Source organism: Leucopleurus acutus (genome assembly GCF_964270905.1).
Source record: "Leucopleurus acutus genome assembly, chromosome: 20".
In the NCBI taxonomy this organism is placed as follows: Eukaryota; Metazoa; Chordata; class Mammalia; order Artiodactyla; family Delphinidae; genus Leucopleurus; species Leucopleurus acutus.
In genome coordinates this window covers 35,275,421-35,288,114 of record NC_139162.1, presented here as the reverse complement: position 1 = coordinate 35,288,114, position 12,694 = coordinate 35,275,421, and the positions used below count along the sequence as shown (strand labels likewise).

At 44.2% G+C, this 12,694-nt stretch overlaps 1 protein-coding gene across 1 annotated transcript in view; it reads right to left on the bottom strand.

Annotated features, from left to right (window-relative positions):
* The window catches only part of N4BP1 (NEDD4 binding protein 1), a 45,118-nt gene extending 33,428 nt beyond the window's left edge, over positions 1-11,690 (bottom strand). The window contains exon 1 of the mRNA XM_082863316.1: positions 11,280-11,690. Within this exon, the coding sequence (XP_082719442.1) occupies positions 11,280-11,477 (198 nt within the window). The 5' untranslated portion in view covers positions 11,478-11,690. The remainder of the gene's footprint in view (positions 1-11,279) is intronic.
* Positions 11,691-12,694: the final 1,004 nt, after the last annotated feature.

Below are 12,694 nucleotides of genomic sequence, written 5' to 3'. Positions count from 1 at the left end.
CCCCCATTCAAGCTGAAACCACTTTCCTGAATGACAACTAATGCCAAACCCAAAGGCCCTTTTCTCTGTACTCTCCTACTTGGGCTCTCTACTTACTTGGTAGGTAGCACGATATCTACCGTTGACCAACTTCTTGACAAGTTCTTGCCCTTCCACACTTCTGAGATACCACTAGCTGTCCTTACTTCCTATCTTTCTGACTATCCTCCCAAAACCTTTGCTGCCTTTTCCTACTGTACATTAAATGTAGATATTCCGTGAGGTTCTGTCTTGGTCCTCTCCCTCAATTATACTCTAATAGGCTTTTCAAGTTCCAACCGTAACTTTTATTTCTCTGATGGTAACTCCAAATGTCCACCTCTAGCCTTTAATACTGTTAGGCTGCAGACTATCCCCTAGGTATTTCTACCTATCCCACAAGTGCCTCAAACTTTACAGGTCTGAATCAGAGCTCTCAGCTCTCCTCCACTCCATCTTTGGTCCAAGTTCCTTTCTATGAAACGTAGATGCCTAGATTCAAAGCTTTCTTTCCTCTTCCTTCACTTGCAATCCTTCACAAACCTAGTTGCATGTGAACACTACAACCAACACTAACCTCTTCTTTCTGTTGCCAGTCTTGTCCCACTCCACTGCCTTCTAACAGTATAAAAGCTATGCCTGAAAACACACCCTTCACCTCCTTACTCAAATACTTTCTAAAGCTCCTCACTGCGAAGGATTAATGTTCAAGATCCTCAGAATTATACTCAAAGTCTTTGTTGGTTTGGACTTCAGCATGGTTTCTTATTTTTGGAGCCTAATTTAACCCTTCCTTCAAGAATTGGCAAAAATGGGGTGGGAGGATGTTAATCTGTTTTCTACACACAACAGTATCTTATTATTTAAACAACAGCATTTATCATAACTCTACTAGACAGTGCGGGTACTGTCCTTGGTTTTAACCAGAGGTGTTTCTGCTCTTCCTGGGGGAACTAGCAATGTCAGAACACAATTCTGGTTGTCACAACTGAAGAGGTGCTCCTGGCACCTTGGGGGTAGAGGCCAGAGATGCTGCTAAACATCCTGCAGCGTACATTACAACCCCCTACAACCAAAGTATTAGCTGACCAAAATGTCAATAGTGCCACTGTTGAGAAAACCTGAAATCAATCAGTAAATGTCTAACAAATACATGTCAAAACAGGAATTAGGAAGTTTGGGAACACAGGCTGACATCCAGCCTAGTAGTATCAATGATGTGTGTAACATTGTTGAAGAGAGAGTGTGGCCAAATGACGAAAAAGTTGGGGAGGGTGTTCATTTTAATAGATTGCATAACATTAAGAAAAATTATCAAACACTTCTAAATATGGCAAAAGGATGGCCTCTCAATCACAACGGAGCACTCTCTTTCGCCCACCCAAAGATGATTTACTTCTCTGGGAAATGTACCTTTGTCTTACACACCATTTATTATTGATTAGGGCCCGGACTGTGATGCTACATGTCAAAATGTAGATTTCTGTCCAGCAGAGATGCCAATTATCTCCATCTGGTAGAAATACTTATAACTTCACTGCTTTGTAAGATATTAGCCAGTTTATATCTACAAGCAATTTTATTCCATCATTTCTTTTTTTTTGGTGCAGATACTCAGAGCCTCAAATAATCAGATCCTCAAAAGCTCTTTGAAACACCTTTCCGTTCCTGTTGGTTCCCTCATTTATGAGATACCTGACTGTCTGAAAGTCATGTTTATAACTTTTAAAATAAATTTTCACTTTGGCAGTCTTGTAGGACCAATGGAGATGTCCAAGTGAGCTCACCTGCTTGGAGCTATTAAACTGAGTGGCCCAAGAAGGGTACCTCATTGGCTCTGGGAGCCCAGGTTTACCTAATTTTGGCTCCTAGAGTGAATCCCAAGCAGGAAGTGAATTTTACTAATGCTGTTACCCTGTTCTTTTCCCTTCTGATTTTGCGTTTTCACTTTATGGTTCTTCGCCACATGTCCGTTTCCACACTGCCTCAGGGACCAAGTGGCTACAGACTACCAGGTCAGTCTCACACATGAATCTAGTCTGCAGGAATCTGAGTTTTACAGTCTGACCATGTGGTGATCTGTCACCAGATAACAGGGATCCACTTTCTGTGGCATGAGAGACTACAGGAAAATCTGGTTTTAGTCTTTTCTGTTCTTCTGTTTGTGCAAGAACATGTCTCAGGACTACTAACAGAAGAACAGCCCTTCTGAAATCTGGGCCAGTTTTGTGTTTTTGGATTACTTTCGACCTGTGGCTACAATTAGGGAACCAAAGCTGAAAGCTCTCTGTGTGTCTGTCTCTATAAATGAGAAAAAGCCTTTACTTCTTCATGGTGTGAATGTGAAATATATTCCTATCTCCAGGGGTTATTAATGAAGTAGATAATAAAGTTTCTTAAAGAATTTCTCTTCGGGGCTTCCCTGGTGGCGCAGTGGTTGAGAGTCCGCCTGCAGATGCAGGGGACATGGGTTCGTGCCCCGGTCCGGGAAGATCCCACATGCCACGGAGCGGCTGGGCCCATGAGCCATGGCCGCTGAGCCTGCGCGTCTGGAGCCTGTGCTCCGCAACGGGAGAGGCCACAACAGTGAGAGGCCCACGTACCGCAAAAAAAAAAAAAAAAAAAAGAATTTCTGTTCGAATTGGTTTATAGAGAACAAGCTTTTACATAAATCTATATATCTAGAACTCTTAGAAAATAAAGAAACTAAACATCCAAACTTATAATGTGTTAGCTTTTTAAGGACAAAAGAGAAACAATGCAAAATGCACAGAAGCTGAAAATTCAAAGGCATCTGTATTTAGAATCCAAATTCATGTAATAAAAATAATCCTTAGGGAATTCCCTGGCAGTCCAGTGGTTAGGAAGCAGTGCATTCACTGCTGTGGCCCAGGTTCAATCCCTGGTCCCCTGGTTGGGGAACTAAGATCCTGCAGGCCGCAAGACATGGCCACAAAAAAAAAAAAAAAAAATCCTTGGACAAATCAATCTGACTTGATAATTTTAATACTAATTTAAAAATAGATGGCCTTTCTCTGATTTTATCAATGCAGAGTACAATGCATCATAAGATTTTTTTAACTTAAAAGTTTTCTTTCATGAAGAGACTGATTATGAAAAATACATGCATAGCTGCATGCTCTCTCAGTGTCATACTAGAGAACTGTCTAGCAGGCCCGACCAAGGATTATTTCATAGCTAGGGCAGCACTGTCCAATAGAACTTTCTGTAATGACATATGTTCTGTATCTGCACTGTACAAATTGGTATCCAATAGCTACATTATGGCCACTGAGCACGTGAAATACAACTGAGGAAATGAATATTTAATTTCACTGAATTTTAATTAAACAGCCACATGTGGTAGTGGCAATACACTGGACAGTGTAAATCCAGCCTTCAAACTATTTTTGTACGGGCCCTAAGAATTGTTTTTACCTTTTAAAGGGTTGTAAAAAGCAAAAACAAAGAAGAATATGAGACAGAGACCCTGTATGGTTCATAAAGTCTGAAACTATTTATCGCCTGGCCCTTTACAGAAAAAGCTCGCCCATGTTTGTATGCTCTAGTGGAATGTGTTTTTTGTTTGACATACTATTTATATTGAAAAAGGCCCAGAATCTGTGAAATTACACATTTAACTTGCATATTTTTGTCCAGTAAAGACACAGATGATTTCTGTGACAACCCCCAAATTACTGTTTCATTATCCTGTAGGACATGAACAAGTTTTGTATCCAATCTAGCAGTCTTATTTCAACATTCTTTTTCAGTACCTATATTCATTTCCTGTACTGTTCCTTGAACCAGTTTTCCTATCCAGCTAGTTCCCTCAAAAATGAGTTATAAATAAATGCTTGGCATGTGCTCACCTTGTATCTTTAGGAATTACATTTTAATTAAAAACAAAAAACAACCAAAAATAAAGTGCTCATTTAAAAAATTCCTATTTACAAAAACAAAACTAAAAAAATGGTGAGGATTCAAGGCATATTTTGAGAAGTAGATAATATGATGTGGCAGTCGTTCCTATTGTCTACCAATATCCACGTTCTGCTTCTTTAACAAACAGAACCCAGATTTTGTTCAGGGCAGCAATGTGTCTAGTTAAAATTGAACATTTCCTAGCTCTCTTTCCTGCAAGTATTGGCCATATGACATAGTTCTGTCCAGAAAGAGATAAGGAAAAGTCTGCTGGGGTGTTGTAGAAAGGTGTTGTGGCTTCTTCCTTCCTTCTTGAAATAGAGACTTGATGGCTGGAGCTGCAGTAGGTATTCTGTGATCATGAGGGAAAGGCCAAAAGAACTGCAGAGACCTTCACCCTGACAGCTCCTAACCACTGCTCAGCCTTGGACTGTTGTTTATCTTAAGATTTTTTATTGAGTGAAAGAAAACTAAACCATTTTGTATAATTTCTATCACTGCAGCCAAATCCTGATCTATCTATCAGTCTAACTGTTAGAGATATATCATCTGCATTAACCTATTGTAACAAAGTAATGACTTTATTATCTTAATTTAAAAAATACCAGGGTTAATAATGAAACATACAGTGAACTAAACACGTAGGTTCAAGAATGGATAAAGATCCCAGATGACTGGTAGATAGGGATTTTCGATGAAAAGGTGTCATAATCACAACTGACTTTTACATAGAAAATTCAGATGTGAATCCACATAGTTCTTATTCATCAATTAAAGTAAGTAATTCTGTAAGCACCAAGACTGAACAAAACTTTCTCTAAGTTCAAAGGAACCTCTTAAATTAACAATTGAAAGAAATAATTCAGTTTCTTTAAACAAAAGGATTTTCCTATGTTGTTTCCATATGACATAACTTATTTTTATAAAAAACAGTTCTTTAATTAATTACTGTAAGGATTTCCCCCCTATAATTCTGTTTCTGAAATGCAAGCCTTCTAACTTCATACAATTATATTAATTTAGTAAAAAGTCAACATAGAACAAGATGTTGTCCCTGACTTAATTAAAACCCTGTAATACTAGCTGGTAAACAAATAGGGAAGAGGAAGCTACAGTCATGAGCAATCACTTTGACCCTAGTACAATCAGCGTGAGTATCCCTTATTTCAACATTCTGGTATAACCCCAAAATATTAACCATAAAAGAGACTGAACAAACCTCTGTTTCTTGAGAAGATGATTTACAACCATGGTGAGTTAAAAACTATCATTCTAGAAAAAGCAAAAAGGCCTCCAACCTCCTTTCTGGTAAAATCAAAACAAAAAACTCTGTCACTACCCAGTATTACATCTATAAATTATTTCCTCCATGAACAAATCTACTGTTCAAGAATTCATTCATGAAACCAGGTACCAAGTTCTCCTAACGGAAAAGGAAATAAAACAATATAGGGTCCATCTTAACCCTCTGAAGTCAATGAAGTAACAGGCCACTTCTACTGGAATTGCATTTTCTTTACCCTTATCTTTCTCCTCTCTTACTCCACAAATATGCAAGCAAAAACTCAGGTAAAGGACAATCATCAACTCTTCATAAGACCCTCTCTTCTTTCCCTCTCAAATAAAAAGCAGACTGGATGTTAGCCTACCTTACCACAGTTTCTCAGGTACATTGTAATTTCAATGTTTAAGACTGATGAGTTCTCCAAATTACTCTCCTTATAAGTCCTCCAGATTGGTGTTCTTGGTAGGTCACTGGCTATGCTTCACAGTGGCTATTCACTGCCATGAAGTAATGCCTGAAATAACACCACCTGATGGGCAGCTGAAGGTAGCAAATTCAGTACCCTAAAGGTTCAGGGAGAAACCATACAACAAGTAGCCATGCTGTTTACTTCCAATTACTCCTCTTTTGTTTGTTAACCTCCAGGACAGGCTCCTAGCTTACCAACTAACTTTAGCACCCAGTTCCCTGCTATGGACCTCCATGATCTCAGCACTGCATTATCTCCAGAGGGCTCACACGTCCATCCTTTAGCCTCTCACTTCTCTAAGTTAAAAGGAACGCTTCCACTTCACCCATGACCACTGAGGTACCACCCCTTGGTTCTCAGAATTCCTCCAGATCCAAGATTCTGATCTATGAAATGCTTCTTTAACTACCACCTCTAGAATTCTCCAACACTTACTGAAACTGTCCTCTGCCTGCATGATTCCCTGAGTCTAGGAGGGGACACGGTCTAAGGTCCTGTCCCTCCCTTTATTCTTACAGTTCATTATGCCCTTCTGTCTTCACCTGCCTCCTCTCCAGTCTGAACCTCTCAAGCTATTAGTTCACTAACAGTAGAAGGTAAGTCTTGCATATTTTTGGACTGTCCTAGCTCAAATAAGGCTGACCATTCAGAAACAGTTCCTGGGCCCCGTTTTGCCTTGCTCAATTGCACTTCAGATTCCTTTAGTCTTTATGTGCTGGCTTCACCAACATCCTGAGTGGGGGAAATCATCACCTACTTGAGAATTTCTGGATCAAGTGATACTATAAATTCAAACCACCTAACCTTCCCTGGCCCTCACTTCAAGTCCACAGTCCTTTTTTGTTTTTTTCTAATGCACTTCCAACAGTTCCACTGTATCTGTGTTGACATACTGCACTGTCTTCAAGGTCTCACCCTCCCTCTCTGGGCATAAACTGGCATCCCACTTTACTAAGACAGTACTATAGGCCATTAAGGCCTTCAATTACCCACTTCACCAAATAGGAAAAAAAATGTGTATCCTCACATATCTTGTCTCCTACTACCTAAAGCAGAGGTCCTAAAAAGGCAGTCCAAAAGCTGAATCTGGTCTACTGCCATGTTTTGTTTAGCATATGTGGTTGCTTCCTATATTTCTTTTTTTAGAATATGTACTTTAAAAAGAATGTATTAGTGCAAAACTTTTACTGAGATGTAATTCATAGCATATATGGCTTTTAAAACATAAATTAGCTGCCTCTTAAAACAAAACAGATTTCCCATTACAAAATGCAGACTACTGGCTTCCCTTGGGTGAGAAGATCAGACATCACTAGGCCCATATGTGTAACCAGCGGATACTGAGCATGAGCGTCTGCCCTCTCCCACAGGGCATGAGCATCTCGGTTCATCCGTTTCTTCCGACCAGCCAGCCACTTCCCTATGCAGTCCCCCACCTAGTCCCAGGGGCTCTTTGATCTAAGGGAAGGATCTAACTCTTTGCACTCCCCAGGACAGAGATCTCTTCAGCCTCATCTCTCCTCACCCAGGCCAGACTCCAATATCCCACCCCCGCTTTGAATCTTCGATTTCTTTGTGAATGAGGCAGCTCGGTCAGTGCCTCCACTTCTTCTCTGACGTTCAATCCTCAACTTCCTTTGTTTCCATGACGTCTGCCACCTTGGACTTCAGTCCCCTCCCACTGGGCCCCTATGGACAATGCCCGCTTTTGGTTTCCCTCTCACTTTCAGACATTGCTTCTCTAGCCCTTGTAGTAATGTCACATTGCTATAAAAGTTCTAAACACTTATCCCCAATTTCTATACTTATATCATCAGTAGCCAACAATGGACCTGATGATGGAGGCATTGAAATGTAAATCTGACAGCATCACTGGTGTTCTTACAACCTTCCATTACTCTCCGCTGCCTCCCTGCTTGGTAAAATCCATGTTCTTTAGCAGGTCGCATGTGCTTTGTGAGCTGGCACCTTCCCCCATTCCTGTCCTTCACTTGAGGAATCCATGAAAAAACGGGACTACTTCATATCCCTGTGATTTTGCACATGCTCTTCCTTCTGGAAAACTCTCATTCATCCTCCAGCATCCCACTGGGCAGAACAACCCTTCCTCTCCTATATTACTTGCACATACTTCAACTCTTAAATGTTGTTTCCAACTTTCTCCCCTACTAGGCTGTGGGTTCCTTGAGGTCCAGAGGCAACAGCTAGTGTATTTCCTGGCACAGAAGTTTTCTTTAAGTATCGGCTACCCGGTCCCACCAACCTACAGGTCAAACAACGTATCCACCATCTTTCCTGACACCAGGGCTTCAAACCTCTCCCTCAATCCCTGCATCCACTCAGTTGCCAAGTCCCAGTGAAAACCGTGTCACCCCACCCATGTCCAGTTCTAAACTGGAACGAAGTTCCTTCCACAGTTGGGTCTGCCTGTCTTCAAATACAGAGTTTCAAGCAAATCCTTCCTCTCCCAAATCCTCACTGACTCCCTACTGATAAGGCCCAGTGGCCTTAGCACAGCATTTGGGTCCCTGGAGGCTTCATCTCTCACAGGGCAGCATGACTCTTCCTACCCAGACACTCCATGTTGTTCTGGCTTCGAGGCCCTTGCTTGCAACCACCTCTACCTGGGAATCTTCCCAGATCTTCAAAGCCCAGCTCAAGTACTGCTTCCTCCAACAAATTTCCCCTTTGACAAAAGTGGTCACTCAAGAGCATGTGCCTTTTTTAAAAAAACAAAAACTTCCCAGGACATTATCACTTTCTACCAGTAGCCCCATCTCACCTCTCTCCAGTGAATGGAGCCCTAACTAACTAAAGCTCCGCATTCTCCTCTACTCAAGCATTTTCTAAAGGGTAGTGAATTAACATTTTTAAAGGAGGAAAACGACACGAACCACTTGATGGGACCCACAAAGCTGCTTGGAGACTCTACCAGCTAGTTTAAAAAAGTCCTTACTCTAAATCCTCCTTCCCCCAAACCTTCTTCTCCTCCACAGCTTAACTTAAAATATTGTATACGCTGAAGATTGTTCTCCCGTTCTTAATTTTTTTAGCCACACTACGGGACATGCGGGATATTAGTTCCCCGACCAGGGATCGAAGCCGTGCCCCCTGCAGTGGAAGCACAGAGTCCTAACCGCTGGACCGCCAGGGAATTCCCTTCTGTTTTTTTTTTTCAATTAATTTATTTAATTAATTTATTTTTTTTGTCTCTGTTGGGTCTTCGTTGCTGCGTGTGGGCTTTCTCTAGTTGCGGCGAGCGGGGGCTACTCTTTGGTGCAGTGTGCGGGCTTCTCATTGCGGTGGCTTCTCTTGTTGCAGAGAACGGGCTCTAGGCGCACGGGCTTCGGTAGTTGTGGCTTGTGGGCTCTAGAGCGCAGGTTCAGTAGTTGTGGTGCACGGGCTTAGTTGCTGCGAGGCATGTGGGATCTTCCCGGACCAGGGCTCGAACCCGTGTCCCCTGCATTGGCAGGCGGATTCTTAACCACTGCGCCACCTGGGAAGCCCTTTCCCTCTGTTCTTAATTTTTAAAAATCAAGTTAATGGTTTTCTCTTCCTTAAAGGAATTAAAACACACTCCAAAATGAATTAACAAGAACAAAAACCCCTTGAGTATGGCATTCAACTTTTCCCCATAAATCTCAAAGGGAAAAAAAGGATTTCTTATAAATGGGAGAGTTAGATTATGAGTAGCACACATCAAAAAGATAAATGGGCAGGTGACACATACTACCAATATACTGTAAGACACACCTTTTCCAATTAGCTTATGCTGAACTGCATGGCAGGGACAAGCGAGGCAGCTGGAGTTGGGAGGGTCCAGCAGGGTCTTTCTGTAGAGCAAAAGAAGCACTTGCCATGCTTGCAGTGAGCCTTGAGTAAAGCTGAGCTGGGATTCAGGCAGAGTACACAATAAAAGCAGTGAGACTAGTCAGACTACAGTGGAGATTTAAGCTGAGAGCTGCTAAGGCAGAGAATTAGGAAAACAAAGTGGGGTTGAATAAATAAGTGTTTTGTAAATCAGAAAAGTTTAGAGTGAATGAGATAGGCAACAGGAGGCTCTACTAGATCCCAGGGCAGGAGAATGACTTTTTGTGGGAGGATTAGTCTAAGGCAAGTTGTACTGGGGAGGGAGGGAAGGCAATGAAATAAGGGAGAGGGCACATACCAAGAAAGAAGGTCTTAACTGCTGCAAAAATAATGGAAAAGGAAGGAATGAATGCATGTAAGAGACTTTCAGAAGCCATAATAGGACTTAGTCATGTCAAACTTTTTAGCCCTGGGGAGTGGGAAGAAATTTGGTAGCTGGGGAGAAAACAAGGAGGGGACTGGGAAGGAGTTAGACCAGACAACTGGTTCAAAAAAATCAAGAACAGGAAAGCAAACTTGATTCAACATCTGCAGTGCTTTAAGTTAAGCTGTGGAGAAGAATCATACAGTTAAGTGTCCTACCTCCTCTAAGCACGTTAAAAGCAAGCATACAGGCTTCTTTTTTAATCTAAGAAAGTCAAGAGTCACAGCTAATCAGATTCTTCAAGGGCACTGTGAAATTTCTGAAGTACGACGCCAAAAATGGATCCCCACCCCCAGTGCTCAGCATCTGGGAGGTAGGTATCAAGAGCAAGGTCTCTGGAAACAAACTCCCTCGGTCTGAATCCTGGCTCTCCCACTTACTCGATGGGAAAACCTGGAGAAACTTAGCTCCCCGGGAGGGGGAGGATGTACTCTTGCAGTATTTGGGCTTGGGGAGGGAAGGGAGTAGCTGAAGGTGCCCGAAGTAAGTCTAAGTGTGAAATGCTGATTTAGAGAGAAGATGAGTCACCTCTTCGAAAGTTTCAGTTTCCCCAGCTGTTAAAAACAGGAAGATAATAAAATCTACCTCACTGGATTTTTTAAGGACTGAATTCGATAATCCTTCCGAAGTATTGAACATAACGTCTGATGTGCTACAACCGTTCGATAAATGCTAGTGGTACACAAAATCAATACATGGAATAATGCTATTTTTAATACTATTATTAATCATCCCTATCTCTTCTTGATATTCTCTGGGTACTGTACTACTGTGATGGTTTTGTCAGATTCTCAGAGGGGTCTGACATCCCCAAGAGGTTCAGAATCCCTGTAGCGGAGACCTGGGAAGAGATAAGTGGCTGAGGTGGTAGGCCAGGAGGCTGCGGGCCCAGCCATCAGGCCCTGCGCACCAGCCCGCGGGCTGGGGGGAAAGATAACAACAGGCAACACTCTCAACGCGTTCACTCCGTGCCTGCCAGCCACTGCACTCTGCGCTCTACGCACATCACCTACTCCAATCCTCGCGACGGCCTTCCGAGTAAGCTGCTTTCGTCAGCGCCACTTTACAAATGGGGAAACTGAGGCGCCCGGGATGAAACCGCTAGCCCAAGGTCACATGGCTCTAGAGCGGAGGCTCGGGAGACCGCGCTCTCACCACCGCGCCTGGCTCGGTCAGCGCAGGAAGGGCAGGGAAGAAGGGGGTGGGGACGCCCAGGGACCCCGATCGACAGAAGGCCGCGGGGGCCGGGCTGGGGAAGGCGATCGCGCGGGGTCGGCGGCCGGACTCACCTTAGCGCTGTGCACCGCCTCTTGCGCCCCGCGGAGCTGCAGCCAGATGCGCGCAGGGAGCGGTTCCTCAGCCCCGAGCGCGCCAAGCACGGCCAGGCTCACGCCGAACAGGCCCTCGATGCGGCCGCGTCTCCGTTCCAGCAGCGCCGCCTTCTCGGCGGGCGCCGTGAACTCGTCCAGTACCGCCCGGGCCGCCATGGCGGGCGCGACCTCCCGCGGCGGCGCCGGGGGCCGGCGGCGGCGACGCCCCCTCAGCGTGCTGCCCCTGTACCCGAGCTCGTCAGGCGGCGTCGGCCCTCCAGGCCGCCTTGGCCCGGCCCGCGTCCTGCCGCCTGGCCGGACGCCCAGCTACACCATCCCGCAGCGGCAGCCGCAGCTGGGCAACTGCGGGTAAAAAGCCCCTTCGCCGCCGCCGCCGCGGGCCGGGCCCCGCCGCCGCGCATGCGCCCCGCCCGCCGCCGTCATTGAGTGTCGCCACCCCCTGGGGGGGGCGCGGAGGCGACGAAAGTGTACGTCACGCACAGTCGCCATGTTTGTTGAGGGCCCAACGATGGCTGTCGAGGGGGCCCTGGGTGGCCTTTGGTTAGGCCACGACGCTTTTGCGTGGCCTGGTGGATGATGAATTTATGGTTTTACAGATGGGGAAATTGAGGCTCCGAGCCAGTAGGCGGGACTGACCCAGTGTCACACAAGGGATTTGGCTTGCTTTCAGACAGCTTGAAGCCCAATATAGCAGTCTAGCAAACTGAGTTATCCAGCTTCTCATTTATTGATAGATGTTTTTTCCCTCTTCCTCCCTCGATCCCTCCCCCACCTCTCTCTGTCTCTCTCTCTGTCTCTGTCTCTCTTTCTCTCCCTTTCCTTTGCTTTCCGTTGTTTTTTCAGTAAAAATGGTAACAGGAAGAGAAGAAAATGGGAATAATGTGTATGGAGAATTGAAAAGCAAAGAAATGATTAAGGAAAGGTCAAGAGAGTGTTTTCTTCTGGGAAGGGAGGAGGAGACTGTGTTATAGAAGAGGTACAAGAAGTGTGGGACTAGGGGCTTCTCCGTGATTTTAGTGGGGTACTTGGGCAAGTACACCCTAAGCCCTCGCCAGGTCTGTTTTCCCATCTGTAAATTCAAGGGTTGCTCTAGTTATCTCCAGTTCTTTTCCAGATATTATGTTCTCTGTGTCCATGAAAACAGGTTGTGGAAGATAGTGGTTTCCTTTCTCTGGGCTAAATATTGTGGGTATAGTAGATAGTTAGGGACCATGGGCGTATTACTTAACTTGTCTAAGTCGTAATTTCTCATCTGGAAATGTGGGTAACAATAGTACTTCCTACTGTGAAAATTAAGATAGTACCTGGACACAGTAAATGATCATTAAATACTAGCTATTATTATCGTTAAATTAGCAATATATTTAAGGCTC